The 15,352-nt window shown below is 41.7% G+C and overlaps 1 protein-coding gene across 2 annotated transcripts in view; it reads right to left on the bottom strand.

The window, feature by feature from the left end:
- Positions 1-15,352, bottom strand: part of LOC115153262 (uncharacterized) — a 42,438-nt gene that overhangs the window by 9,720 nt on the left and 17,366 nt on the right. For both annotated transcript variants that reach the window (XM_029698515.1, XM_029698514.1), the window contains exon 6: positions 10,401-10,529. In XM_029698515.1, the coding sequence (XP_029554375.1) occupies positions 10,401-10,529 (129 nt within the window). The remainder of the gene's footprint in view (positions 1-10,400; positions 10,530-15,352) is intronic.

Raw genomic sequence — 15,352 nt, forward strand, 5'->3', positions numbered from 1 at the left:
TAAACAACCAACTGTTCACTATTACCATGTACTAATTGTACTGTAGATAAAAGACGAAGTCTTGATTCGGGTGTCATAAACTCATCCAAGTAATTAACTAGGCTTGTTACTTTATGCTGAGGTGTGTCAGATAACGATCCAAGTCAATTTACAAAAACTACCCACTGCTTTTGCTTACTCAACCATGTTACCTACTGATTTCCCTACACACACTTTGTTCAGGTGAATGAACTGAACACCACTCATCCCCTTCACTGATGAAAGCAATGGGTAGATGACATAGAGGAAGAGAGTAATGATGGAGAGAAGGGGGGCAGAGACAGGGGATAATGGAAGCAGACAAGGCAACGGGGGGCCGGGGGGAGGTTGAGTTAGTGACTCACTCTGTCTGCGCTGGGGCATGCTGGTGCGGGGCGGACCCTGTCCGGGGGAGAAGAAGGGGGTGGGCAGCAAACCCTGCACAGAGAAAAGACAAAGGAGGTTTGACGTATAGTACCAGTCAAAGGTTTGGAAAACACCTACTCAATCCAGGGTTTTTCTTTATTTGTACTATTTTTTACATTGTAGAATAATAGCAAAGAAATCAAAACTATGAAATAACACATATTGGAACATGTAGTAACCAAAAAAGTGTTAAACAAATCAAAATATATTTTAGATTATTCAAATTAGCCACGTTTTGCCTTGATGACAGCTTTGTACACTCTTGGCATTGTCTCAATCAGCTTCATGAGGTAGTCAACTGGAATGCATTTCAATTAACAGTTAAAAGTTAAGTTCATTTGTGGAATTTCTTTCTTAACTAATTTCAGCCAATCAGTTGTGTTGTGACGGTAGGCGTGGTATAGGCAGCAGATATGATGAAGATAGGCCTATTTATTGGAAGAACAGCTCAAATAAGCAAAGAGAAATGACAGTCCATCATTACTTTAAGACATGAAGGTCAGTCTATGTGGAACATTTTAAGAACTTTGTTTCTTCAAGCGCAGTCGCAAAAATGATCAAGCGCTATTATGAAACTGGCTCTCATGAGGTTTGCCATAGGAAAGGAAGACCCAGAGTTACCTCTGCTGCAGAGGATAATTTCCTTAGAGTTAACAGCCTCAGAAATTGCAGCCCAAATAAATGCTTCACTGAGTTCAAGTAACAGAGTCATCTCATCTGTTCAGAGGAAACTGCGTGAATCATGCCTTCATGGTTGAATTGCTCAAAGAAACCACTACTAAAGGACACCAATAAGAAGAAGATACTTGCTTGGGTCAAGAAACACGAGCAATGGACATTAGACCGGTGGAAATCTGTCCTTTGGTCTAATGAGTCCAAATTTGAGATTTTTGGTTCCAATCACCGTGTCTTTGTGAGACGCAGGGTAGGTGAACGGATGATCTCCACATGTGTGGTTCCCACCGTGAAGCATGGAGGAGGAGGAGGTGTGATGTTGTGGGGGAGCTTTGCTGGTGACACTGTTAGTGATTTATTTATAATTCAAGGCACACTTAACCAGCATGGCTACCACAATATTCTGCAGCGATACGCCATCCCATCTGGTTTGCGCTTAGTGGGACTATCATTTGTTTTTCAACAGGACAATGACCCAACACACCTCCAGGCTGTGTAAGGGCTATTTGACCAAGAAGGAGAGTGATGGATTGCTGCATCAGATGACCTGGCCTCCACAATCCCCTGACCTCAACACAGTTGACATGGTTTGGGATGAGTTGTACCGCAGAGTGAGGGAAAAGCAGCCAACAAGTCCTCAGCATATGTGGGAATAACTTCAAGACTGTTGGAAAAGCATTCCTCATGAAGCTGGTTGAGAGATTTCCAAGAGTGTGCAAAGCTGTCATCAAGGCAGAGTGGCTACTTTGAAGAATCTCAAATATAAAATATATTTTGATTTGTTTAACACTTTTTTGGTTACCACATGATTCCATATGTGTTATTTCATAGTTTTGATGTCTTCACTATTACTCTACAATGTACAAAATAGTGAAAATAAAGAAAACCCCTTAGTAGGTGTGTCCAAACTTTGGACTGTTACTGTACATGCATATAGAAACAGGTCCTATACATGTGAGAGTATAGAGTCACCATACAGCACACATACAGTACACAAACAGCACATATAAACAGGAACACACACTGTCATACAAACAAAGACACCCCCCCACACACACACAATCCCAGAACTCCACAAGACATCTAGCAATGTTGTGAGCAAGTGTGTGAGTAGGAAGTATGACATCAACGAGCTTGAAAAAAACACACACTGTTACCATGCTTACCTCTTCCTCTCTATTTCCCTGCTCTAGGATATTAATGCAAACATATTCCCTTTTAGAAAGGCATACAAATGAAAATGCATGAGGTTCTTATGCGAACCTCCCTCCAGTATCTCATTCCTTTCTTTTCCATCTCGGTCTCTCTCACTCACTCTCTTTCCCAAAGTCTATTACATTTAGCGCTGAAGAATCAGACCGACTGTTTGTCTGTGTGTGAGGGTGAATGCCTGTCCTCAATAACCGTCTCAATCCCACCTGAACAAACCCAAACTGTGCATAAGATAAAAGCATCCTGTGTAGAAGAAGAGTGGAGGCTCTTCATTAACCAGAGATGACTGTCAACAGGTAATCTCCTTCTCCTGACTGTTTGGTCCTGCTCTTAAATTGGCCACATCTCCTCAAACCGAGAGGGACGCATAGGCATAGAGTGAGAGAGACTGGACTCTCTGGGATGCCCAAGCAATTTCAGAGACAACCGCAGTGAGGGAAGTGGAGGAAAAATGAGGTTTCTGATCGACTTCCTCCCTGTTTTTTCTGTACTACACAATTACAGCAGGACCCTTCTATGCTGCCACCTGCCACGGCTTAATTTGCAGAAAGGAAGATTTGAAATGGGCAAGAGAGCCTAGCACTGACAGTGGCTGGAATTTTCATTGGGCTGTCTCAGCTCAGGGCGAGCGTTCCTGTCTTCATCTTACATTCTGGTGTGAAGACGTAGCTACTTCCCAGCTCTGACAGGTCTAGGGGGAACCCTTTATGTGAGGAGTATGGAATTCTCTTTCATTAGGAAGTACGAGCAAAGAACTAGCAATAATCATTATGGTGTTTTGTATGGAAAGTTTCCCTTGCCATCAAACACACAAGTAGGCTAACTCTATAAACTACCTTGAACTCTACCAGAGTTATTAGATGGATTTGACTTTCATCATGATGTCATTAGCACCCTTAACATGTCAGTGTGAAGCATTCATAAATTGTGCATATTGTTGTTGATTTTCTCATAATGAAGTGTTAGCAAAACATAAGCCGTTATGCTAGTAAAGCGTTAGCTTTCCCTTTCATCTTACAAGCTGGTGTGAGTCCTTATTTGAGGAGCATGTTGTCATTGCTCATTACAAATTGTCAAGGCATTAGCAGCTCTGCTAGCAGTGTCCTGAAGGATGTCATGGCTGGCTTGATAAATCTTACTTTAACTCACCTAATCATCCACTACATGAAAGACTTTCAGTTAGACTGAGGATAATAACAAGACATACAACCAAGGTCTGTACATTACTTTTTACTTTGGTAGTTCTCACAATTACATTTGCACCTGTCTGATATTATGAAGTTGATTTTCAAAGTAGAGTTTTGGTGGTAGCTGTGGGTAGGGCAGTGAGTGTGGAATCTCTGGGGGTGGGAGAGAGAGGAGGTATAGTGGACTAATGTCAGGACCTCTCTGTGAAAACCACCCATCATTCTAGATTAGAATGCTGGACACAAACTGTTCTGTCATTGCCTCTCTCTCTCTCTCTCTCTCTTGCTCCCTCTCCCTCTACAACCAACCTGCTGACAGAATGACAAGAGCATTGTGTCTTATTACAGCTTAGAGAAAGAAAGAAAGAAATAGGAAGGGAGAGAGACAGAAAAATAAAAGAGAGAAAGTTGGAGGAGGAGAGAGAGAGAGAGGTAGACAGAGGGGGGTGTAGCAGTAATTAGCCTCTTGTCTTGGTCTGATGAAACACAAGGTTTTGCATTCGATTAGTCTTCCTGCCAGCACTTGTTTGCTTGTTTGTTTTAATGAGGCCATTCCCCTGTTTACTAAGCCCTTTGTTCAGAGCCATCTTCTCCTTGCCTCTGTACTCTATCTATCCTGCACCTCCATGCACGCACAAACACACTGTCTCTCTCTATGTCACTCTAATCACTGCATTGAGTTAACAGTAGGGTTGGGCGATTTTACGATTGCATCATCTATCGACGATGTTTGACAGCCATCGTCGATATTTGACAAGTAATCATCGATGGTGATGACATCATGATGTAAGATTTAGCATATTTGAACTTGACTGCACTGCCGGAGTCTGGCAGCACACAACAGCACAGCACAGTGAGGTCAGGACACAGTGGAGGCCAGTCAAGTTCTTCCACACCGATCTAGATAAACCATTTCTGTATGGACCTCATTTGTGCAAGGGGGCATTGTTATGCTGAAACAGGAAAGGGCCTTTACCAAACTGTTGCCACAAAGTTGGAAGCACAGAATCATCTACAATGTCATTGCATGCTGTAGCGTTAAGATTTCCCTTCACTGGAACTAAGGGGCCTAGCCCAAACCATAAAAAACAGCCCCAGACCATTATTCCTCCTCCACCAAACTTTACAGTTGGCACTATGCATTCGGGCAGGTAGCATTCTCCTGGCATCCGCCAATCCCAGATTCGTCTGTCAGACTGCCAGATGATATAGCGTGAGAACGCGTTTCCACTGATCCAGAGTCTAATGGCGGTGAGCTTTACACCACTCCAGCCAACGCTTGGCATAGCAATCTTAGTGTGGCTCCTGGACTTTTCCACTTCACAATAACAGCACTTACAGTTGACTGGGGCAGCTCTAGCTGAGCATAAATTTAACGAACTGACTTGTTGGAAAGAATGCATCCTATGACGGTGCCACGTTGAAAGTCACTGAGCTCTTCAGTAAGGCCCTTCTACTGCTGATGTTTGTCTATGGAGATTGCATGGCTGTGTGCTCAATTTTATACACCTGAAAGCTGAATCCACTATTTTGAAGGGGTCTCCACATACTTTTGTATATATAGTGTGCCTGACTACCTGGCAATACATGGATGTGTGCACAGCGCTCATTCAAAAGTATTCCTCATTGAGAGACCAGACAGGGAAGGGATATATAAGAAGGCTTCCATTTTCCTACTCACATTAACTCACACACTAATAACCTTTTTACACAATTGTGCCTACCCAGACCATAATAATCTGGCTTTGATAGTTTATTCCCACATTGTTTATTCCATCACATTTCCAGCAGCATAACAAGACCATCTCTAGTTATGTAATTGACTAAGTCTGCTCCTCTGACCTCGGTCCCAATAATCTGTCATGACATTTCTCATGTAGCCTTTACAGTATGCAGCCCTTCTAATTATATTTACTTTAATCCAGCCTTTTTATTACACACCCTCCAATTTAACGTCTGAAGGTCACTGCAGCCATTTTGCTCCTCCCCTACTTCCTCAAAGAAGATCCAAGTGGGCTGTATGTCACAGACATGGTACGTATTTCCCAGCATGGCAAATAAATGAATGCAAAGTTAGTAGTAATACTGTGTAAGGTATGCTCAGTTGTTAACTTACTGTTTGAAGTATGACTTGATTACCCATTAGGCACACACTGGTTGAATCAATGTTGTTTCCACGTCATTTCATTGAAATTACGCTGAACCAATGTGTAATAGACATTGAATTGATGTCTGTGCCCAGTGGCTAACCTTCATATGTCGTATGTCTCTGTATTAATTTTTTACTTCTTACAGTGTGTAAAGTTCCCAGCACCTACCATAAGAATAGAGGGGATGAGAGCCACGTCCAACTCTTCCTGAGTGGAGAGGAGCTACTCACTGAAGAGCCGGAGGAAATTTCCATGGGACTGGGAGTAGCGGGCTGTATCGCAGCCTGCTATGACCGGGAGACCCATGAGGCGGTGCACAATTGGCCCAGCGTTGTCTGGGTTAGGGGACGGTTTGTCCGGCTGGGATGTCCTTGTCCCATTGCGCAATAGCGACTCCTGTGGCGGGCCAGGCGCATACACGCTGGCACTTCCCCGGTCAACTATAAGTGCTGTTATTGTGAAGTGGAAACGTCTAGGAGCAACAACGGCTCAGCAGCGAAGTGGTAGGCCACACAAGCTCACAGAACGGGACCACCGAGTGCTTAAGTGCGTAGCGCAAAAAAATGGATCAGTGGAAACACGTTCTCTGGAGTGATGAATCATGCTTCACCATCTGGCAGTCCGACAGACGAATCTGGGATTGGTGGATGCCAGGCCCCAATGCATAGTGGCAACTGGTGAAGGAGGAATAATGGTCTGGGGCTGTTTTTCATGGTTCAGGCTAGGCCCCTTTGTTCCAGTGAAGGGACATATTAGTGCTACAGCATACAATGACATTCTAGAGGATTCTGTCCTTCCAACTTTGTGGCAACAGTTTTTTCTTTTACTAGGAAATAACACATTCTTATTTTCAATGACAGCCTCAGAACAGATTTGGCTTGTTCAGGGGCAGAATGACAGATTTTGGACCTTGTCAGCTCGGGGATTCGATCTTGCAACCTTTCGGTTACTATTCCAACGCTCTAACCACTAGGCTACGCTGCCGCCCATTTTGGGGAAGGCTCTTTCCTGTTTCAGCATGACAATGCCCCCGTGCACAAAGAGAGGTCCATAAAGAAATGGTTTGTTGAGATCGGGGTGGAAGAACTTGACTGGCCTGCACAAAGCCCTGACCTCTACTCCATCGAACACTTATGGAATGAATTGGAACATTGACTGTGAGCCAGGCCAAATCACCCAACATCAGTGCCCAACCTCACTAATGCTCTTGTGGCTGAATGGAAGGAAGTCCCTGCAGCGATGTTCCAATATTTTGTGGAAAGCCTTCCCAGAAGAGTGGAGGCTGTTATAGCAGCAAAGGGGAGACCAAATCCATATTAATGCCCATGCTTTTGGAATGAGATGTTTGACGAGCAGGTGTTCACATACTTTTAATCATGTAATATATGACTCTCATTTCTATGTGGATTTTTTCTGGTATTGCACAAAGCTACATACTGGACCTTTAACATAATGCAAGAGAATAATTTAGTTTGTAGAAAGAGAGGAGAGTACCAAAGCAGGGCAAAATGTCAGATAGGGCCTAATGTGTTTTTCCCCCACATTCCTCTCCTTTCCAATGTCGGATGATCATGGGCCTTTTGCAGCAGATATTCCTTTATCTGGCTTATTGTTTCAAAATCTTAATTTCCCTTTTTCTCCCTATTCCCCCAATCATGATCAACCATCGAATGAATCTATAGGCCTAACAGAGTTCCATCTCATAAAGTTGTTTGAGTAGCCTAATTTAAACCATAGTACTGTAATAACGACAGAGAACAAACAATTGGAAGATAGACTAATCGAATAGGAAGTTTAAACAAACCTGATACCTTTCTGCATTACTTGACCAAAGTGTAGGCAACATAAATTGTGCAGTCAGAAAATCCCTCCTTACAAACCAAACAGACAATAATATAGGCTTACACATAGGCTACGTCAATGAAAGTTGCTGTAAACTTACTTTGCCAACGCATAAACTAATATTTATAATATTGTCAAAGTGTTAATTTATTTCCTTGAATTGAGCAACTGGCAATCGGGCTTAAACTCCCCGCAGCAGTCTTTCCAATAAGCGGGGGGGGGGGGGGGGGGGGGGGTATTTGTCGGAGTTGTTGAATAGCTTACAAATGGTGAATTTATATAAAAGTCCACAACTATCAGATAAAATCAATTATTTAGCCAATACCATTCTTTATAACACTTAGGGTAAAAAACAATTAGCCTATTATTCTTAGGCTATGCCTTTTGCCAATTTAACTGTGCAAATTATAAATATACAGTAAAATGATTTATAACATCCTTTATATCAAGGAACGCCAGCAGCATCTTCAGCCCCGGGTAGCGAACTCAGCAGGATGACGGGGTCTGAGGTCTGTCCATCCTTTGCCCTGATAAGCTTTTAGCATATTCTGCAAGTGATTTGGGTCAGGTCTTCTGGCTCACCTCTATCACTCAGCCTGAAACCGAAGAACTGTCAAACAGGCGAAGACGTGCTTTCTTTCCCACCAAGTCAGCCATTGGTTTTTTTTCTGATTTAGCTAAGGCAGGTTATACTATAGTTACTAAGTGAAATCCTGTCACATTCGTTTGTTGTTTTTTACAGTCTGAAACTGTCGGAAAGTAGCTTAATGGAAGAAAGAATGTCACAAATGCGCTTACCCAGATGATCAAGTTGAAATAATAATAGCCTACACTTGATATGGCTATAATATTATTTTTTTAAAGGTAGGCTAATATAACTATATCAGAGTATTTTTATGGACAAGAGAAACATAGCTCCCCCAATTTGAAAATCATTCTGCAGCCTGGACTCGGTTAAAAAGTAACTAGGTCTAACACTTTTGTTTGAACAATGATTTAATGAGATTGTTTTCGTGGCTTTTGTAACAATTTAAATAAGAAGAATGACATTATGCACTAAATCACAGTTCTGGTATAACCTATGTGTCCTTTATATTGTGTTCTTCGCAGGCACCCAGTGTCCGGTATGGAGCGCGAAGTCACAAGCTCTGCTAGTGACTGCATACTGTAGCAACCCAGCAGTGCAAAAACTCCTGGTCTGCCCTAGAAAGCGTAAAGTATGTAAATGACGATCGCCAGAACGGCCAAACCCCCCAAAAATGTACGGACGTTTTGTGCTCTAAAACTATGATCAAGTTCGATCCCGACTGAATTATTAAAAAGTTTGCTACAACTCTAGATATTTAATTAAATAGTGATCCATTCTGACTACTACATTTGTCGACACACAGGACCACTTGCTGACACAGACCAATCACAGGCCGGCAGGCTACGAAGAGGCTCGAGCCTGGTTGGTTGACTCTCCCAGGCAGGATGAAAACGACTACTGTTCATTTACCATGATCCTTTGCTAGTTACGGAAACTTTCACCATGATCCGTAGCAACTTGTTGGTGCCTTTCAGCTCTATTCAGCAATATGGCACGCTTCAAATTCTAATACTTCCGGCTTCATGAGCCTTCGGGAGTTTTCCATAAGATTACGTGGATGATGTCAGCGCTATCACTACCTACTGGTTTTAATGTCTATGGTTCTTCCCGCCCCCTCCGTGCGCCACAATGTTTGGAGAGGACGATGAGACGATCTGTCATTCAATACATTGCCCCAGCCCTAGCTAACAGTGTATCAACTAAGCCATGGGAACTTAAGAGTTATATCTAATAACATTGGTACCCTTCATATCTTCCGAAGTTACAGTGGACTACGTTAAATTCATCAAAGTGTGGTGTATATAAATTCTCCAATTCCATAACAGTTTAGACATTTAAAAGCCCAAACAACATCCTGGTCATTGGACAGCAGTAGTGTAATGCATTGGGTAAACCCATATAGAGGGACTAGTAGGCAGGCCACAGGATGTCACACATTCACAGTAGTGGTGGGAACTAAGGTCAGAGGAGAAGATAAACCACATATTCCACCTGCTCCAGCAGCCCTTTGAACTGTGAATGGAGAGAGGGAGGGAGTGGGAGAGAGAGGGAGAGGGAGGAGAGAAAGGACAGATGCAGAAAGGATGGGAAGTGCAATCTGCAGTACAGCATAAAACGTGCAAAACTAAACAGTGTGAAACTTGTAACTTTGATACTGTGTGAAATAAAGAGAAAAAAAAGAGAGAAACACCCTGCGGTTGTCATCTGATTTCTGTTTGTTTACGCTCTTCTTTTTTCCTCTTCTCATCATAAACCACTTCACTATATTCCTCCTAACCTTTCAGAGCAATTTGGACAATGTCAAAGTTATCATTATCGACTGTGTTTCCCTACAAAGAGTTAGAAGCAAAACCATTTACACAACTGAATGTAACAGTGGATGAAAAGAAAGCAACAGAAAGAGAGAGGGTATATCAGACGGGGAAATAGAATAATGAAATGGGGAAAGACTAAGTGAGATTAAGACAGACAGAGGATGAATGAAAAAAGAAGAAGTCACTACACCTGTACATGGCTGAGAGCTGACGGCTTGTCTCAAGCACACAGTCAGTCTCACCATCCATCAAGTGGTTCCACCATATAGGGCAATGGTGATGGGGTGGGAGTGGGAAGGGGGGATTGGGCAATGTAGTACCAGTGATAGGTGAGAGAGAAAGTTGAATGGGAGGATAGTGTGAGGGTGGGGGCTATAGGTGATGGACTGGCATGATGACTGACTATAGCACGCAGTAGTGGACAGATTGGAGACAAACTGGATTTAGGTCTCAACTCTCCAGGTATATATACTGTAGGTGTACTCACGGCTTGGCTGTGTCCTTGTCCTCTCCATGAGGTCTGTGTGGCTTTGTCGTGGTGCGTTCGTCTGTCCCCCCCGAGTGACGGTGTCCTCTGGTGGCAGTGACACCTCCCGGACTGGGCAGCATGAGCAGGCTGGGGGAGGAGAGAGAGAGTTACCACTACTGTATCAGGAAAAGAACAATACAATAACAAATGAATAATCTACTAGGGTGAGTTGGTATTCAAAAACTGCATGAGTGGAACTTATTTCTGAGTCGTTGGGTTCTAATGAAGATACAAAAACAGTTTCTAGTCTAGACATGACTAGTAGACCCTATTAACTCTATGAGCTTGTAGGTCATCCCCAGTGGGTTTTGAAGTTTGGATTATAGCAGTGGATCAGTTGGTATTTGGCAGTTTGTCGTTATTAAATAATGTGTTCATTCCAGGAGCCCCAATGTTGAGTGAGGTGAGGTTAATATTAATATTCAATCCAATCCAACCTCATAATCAATGAAGAGCTAAGCTACATTAAAATTCAACATACCCACATATCTATCTCTCTCCTTAGAGAGAAAAACAAAAATCACCACCAACCAACCTTTGCTAATGACAGAACATCTGCAGCTCTGCATCAACTGCTGACAAAGCAGACACAAACTCAAACGTCAAAACTTAAAGTATTTTGGCAGCTCACCCCACAGAGAATTCAGCATTTCTTTCTCCCTTTATCTGGATCATTATATTATTCTATCTATCTGTCTCTCTGTTATTCTCTCTGTCCCCTTCCCTCTATTATTCTATCGCTCATTATCTGGCTCTCATCTAATATTCCATTACATAACTCCCTTAATCTTTCTCTCTGTGTCCTTAGTAATTCTTTATTATTGTCTCTCTCTTTCTCTCGGAATCCTTCCCTACTGCAGTTCATCCTCTCGCCATCTTTTCTATCCATCTCTCTCTCGCTTGCTTTTTCCCATTCTCAGTTCTTAAAGTTCAGACAGAGATCTGCAAATATCCAGACACTGTTTGCGTGTGTGATGTTAGAGGTGGCAGAAGTGTGAGGGGGAGAAGAGCGGTGCTATGTGGGCTATTCTATTTGGAATTGGGAGAGCTGGAGAGGTTGGAACATTGACGTTGCTCTGACATTTTCTATTACTGTACCTATTACTGTACTCTTGGAATTATTTTGTTTGTACTACTTTGTATCTCGTTTGAACGACTTAGTATCTCATTCCAATTACTTCGTATCTTGTTTGAACGACTTAGTAAAAAAAGAGTTATTTAGTCTAATTAGCTCTCATTTGTTACGCAGCTTCTCAGACCATGTAATGGTTTGCTACAGCCATTCATTCATTGATTCCATTAATGTGATTATTCATTAGTTCTTTGATAGCCTAAAACAGGGCTGCTTTTGAATGCCAGAGCATGTAAGTGGGTGAGTGTGGAGGGAGGAGCAGAGCGTAATTCAAGCAGATTTTTAAAAAATGGTGTCGGCCTTCTCTCCCGGTCCAATTTCGCTCTGGTACTGCTCAGCCGCAAGCTATGGGCATGCTCTCCCTAGCATTTTTCATTTCTTCTATTCGGTTGTAATTTCTTTGCCTACCCCACCTACAGTAACCTTTATCTAGTTTATATTCTACTTTCTAACAATAGGATATGTAGTTTCTATTTTGAAGGTATTGTATTATAGATGTTTCAGGTAGGCAATACATAGACTACTGTAAAATGTATTTTTGCTTTTCTTGGAATAGAAACACCATAATATAAATCAATTTAATTAAGCTAAAACATATACATGTAAATAATAAAGGACAGTATCAGCTCCTTTTCATAAATAAAGGGGAATAAATCATGTCAAACTGCAGCGGTCAAACATTTTGTGCACACAAGCAAGCACCAACAAGCTTCACATGTGCACTGAGCATGGGAAATGCACCCTACAAATAAAAAAATATTATCATTATATAGACAGAAAAAACACAAATGTAAAAGCTTGATTACAAACATTTTAAATACATTTAGATGAAGCCACCCCCATGTGTGTCTGTTATTTCTCAAAAATCTATTACATTTAAGTAGGGACCGACACAGAGTCCAGTAGGACAGTATCACAAGGCTACATAGTCTACACTTCACCACTGCTGGAGGGAATACACAGCCATCCTTGATTGTGAGCTAGAATTAAATGTGTGCAACACAAGAGGTAAACAGACATTTTACATCAATAGAACCAATTTAGGGAGGTAGCGTGATTTCATAAGGGAATTGCTTAGACCGCACTTACTGGTCGGACTAGATATATTGTGCAGTCTGGCAGAGAAGTGGCCTATATGAGTAGCCTAAACATACAGCTAAAGTATTCATCGCCAATACATTAATGAACTTCAGAGATAATAGGCTGGTTCATGCTGCAAACAACATGTTTTTATTAGCCTACCAGAATACAAAAATAGGTTTGTGATAGGAATTCAATTGAAAGGTTTAACTTGTTATATCAAAATACTTTAAATCACCTAAATAAAAAGATGATGACTTTGTTTAATCTTTAAAGAGTGTGCTAATTGTTTACTGAAACTTAAGGAAGCTCTCTGATTTTCAATAGCACCGATGACAACAACCTCCAAGCCATAACATAAGACTGCTGAACTGTTAATGAAATGGCTACCCAGACTATTTGCACTGACAATTTGTCTCGATGCACAGTCACTGGACTCTGCCCACACAATCACACATACTTACACTGTCACTCCAACACACACAAACACTCACAAGTATACACTCTTCACATACAGTACACTGCTGCTACTCTGTTTATTATCTATCCTGATTGCCTAGTCACTTTCACTCCTACCTACATGTACATATTACCTCAACTACCTCATACCCCTGCACATTGACTCAGTACACTTTGTATATAGCCTTGTTATTGTTGTCTACTGTGTTACTATTTTCTATTTTTATTTGAAAATGTTCGGAATTTTTTTGTCATTTTTAACTATGCATTGTTGGGAAAGGGCTCGTAAGTAAGAATTTCACAGTAAAGGCTACACCTGTTGTATTCCGCACCTGTGGCAAATAAAATTAGATTTTAACCTATTAATTTGATGATTGGAATGCATCCTCGAGAAGCAGTGCTTTAGAGGGGAACCATGCGTAATGGATGGATTTGGCGGATGGTTGCAAAATAAATCCTTGCATTGCAGAGATCAACTTGCTGTGGCAGTTTTATAGCCTCATACAGCAGTAGCAATAATAATATTAATAAAAAAAATAATAAACAATTATTACCTTACTATTTTGTGCAGGCTGATGCAGACTGATAAGGCTATTTCAAACATTTCAAGCTACCAGAAGTCAAAAGCCACCTACTGGGCAAAAGATGTCTGAGGTGTGCATGGATGATATGGACAATACCGTTGTGTGGAGTTGTTTTTATTAGCGGGAAATAGTTGCGGGAAAACTAATGTCTAATTGGTCTTTGGTAAACAAATGTGTCACAATACAGACGCATTTTTATTAAATCAGGGCATTTGAAGCTGAGTAGAGATCTTCATGCCTTCTGCCAAACCTGGTCTGATATCGCAAAGAAGATTCGTCCTGTCCCTTTGGGGATGTAGATTGTAGATTACTCGTGTGGAGCTGTTTTTACGCACCAATAATCTGTGTTCTCTTTTGGTGATACCACCATTTTGCATGCCCTCTGTGACAGTCGATTACAGCCAAAAGCTGTTTTGTTTGTAATGCGTCTCTTCTAGAACGTTTGATCATTCAGTTGCCTGAGTACTTCAGTCTTATAGACAGTGTAGTCTTGTAAAGTAACAGCGCCTCCCATGTCCGCTGGGCAGATGACTATGGAGGTGGCATTCTGGAGATTTAAGGGCTTGTTTCTCAGAACGGGTAAAGTTATTCCTGAAATAGGGGATAGAGGCCTCCAACTTGGATATGTCTTTATGCACCAGTCTGTAGTACGTATCCACAGCTGGGTCAATAGGTCCATGTGGAATGAACATAGAGGACAGAGGGGTTGCAATCTCTAAAGAACCGTTTCAGATTTGCGTATGAATTAGTAGTCGACTCGAAACCTGTTGCAGTTGTGCGTCCTGATATTCAGGCTGATTTGCTTCTATATGTATTCATTTGTATATATTTGTCTGTAAATAGTTCACAAAAGTTTATTGCACTGTATTGTCCACCAACTTGCTTTCTTTCTCCAATCGCAAAAAATAAATGGCACAATAACATTTTGTGGAAATAGAATCCACACTCGGCGGTGGCTTCATGTTTTTCAATTTCAGGTTTTGGAAATACGCAGAACAAAAATATAAACTCAACATGAAATAATTTCTATGATTTTACTGAGTTACAGTTCATATAAGGAAATTAGTCAATTTAAATAAATAAATTAGGCCTTCATTTATGGATTTCACATGACTGGGCAGAGACGCAGCCAATCAAAGTGAGTTTTTCCCCACAAAAGGGATTTAGTACAGACAGAAATACTCCTCAGTTTCATCAGCTGTCCGGGTGACTGGTCTCAGATGACCCTGCAGGTGAAAAAGCCGAATGTGGAGGTCCTTGGCTGCCGTGGTTACAAGTGGTCTGCGGTTGTAAGGCCGGCTGGACGTACTGACAAATTCTCTAAAATGATGTTGGAGGCAGCTCATGACATGATTCTCAGGCAACAGCTCTGAGGGACATTCCTGCAGTCAGCATGACAATTGCACACTCCCTCAAAACTTGATACATCTGTTGCATTGTGTTGTGTGACAAAACTGCACATTTTAGAGTAGCTTTTTATTGTCCCCAGCACAAGGTGCACCTGTGTAATAATCATGCTGTTTAATCAGCTTCTTGATATGCCACACCTGTCAAGTGGATGGATTATCTTGGCAAAGGAAAAATGCTCACTAACAGGGATGTAAACAAATTTGTGCACAACATTTGAGAGAAAGAAGCTTTTTGTGCGTATGGAA

Source organism: Salmo trutta, chromosome 18, assembly GCF_901001165.1.
Source record: "Salmo trutta chromosome 18, fSalTru1.1, whole genome shotgun sequence".
In the NCBI taxonomy this organism is placed as follows: Eukaryota; Metazoa; Chordata; class Actinopteri; order Salmoniformes; family Salmonidae; genus Salmo; species Salmo trutta.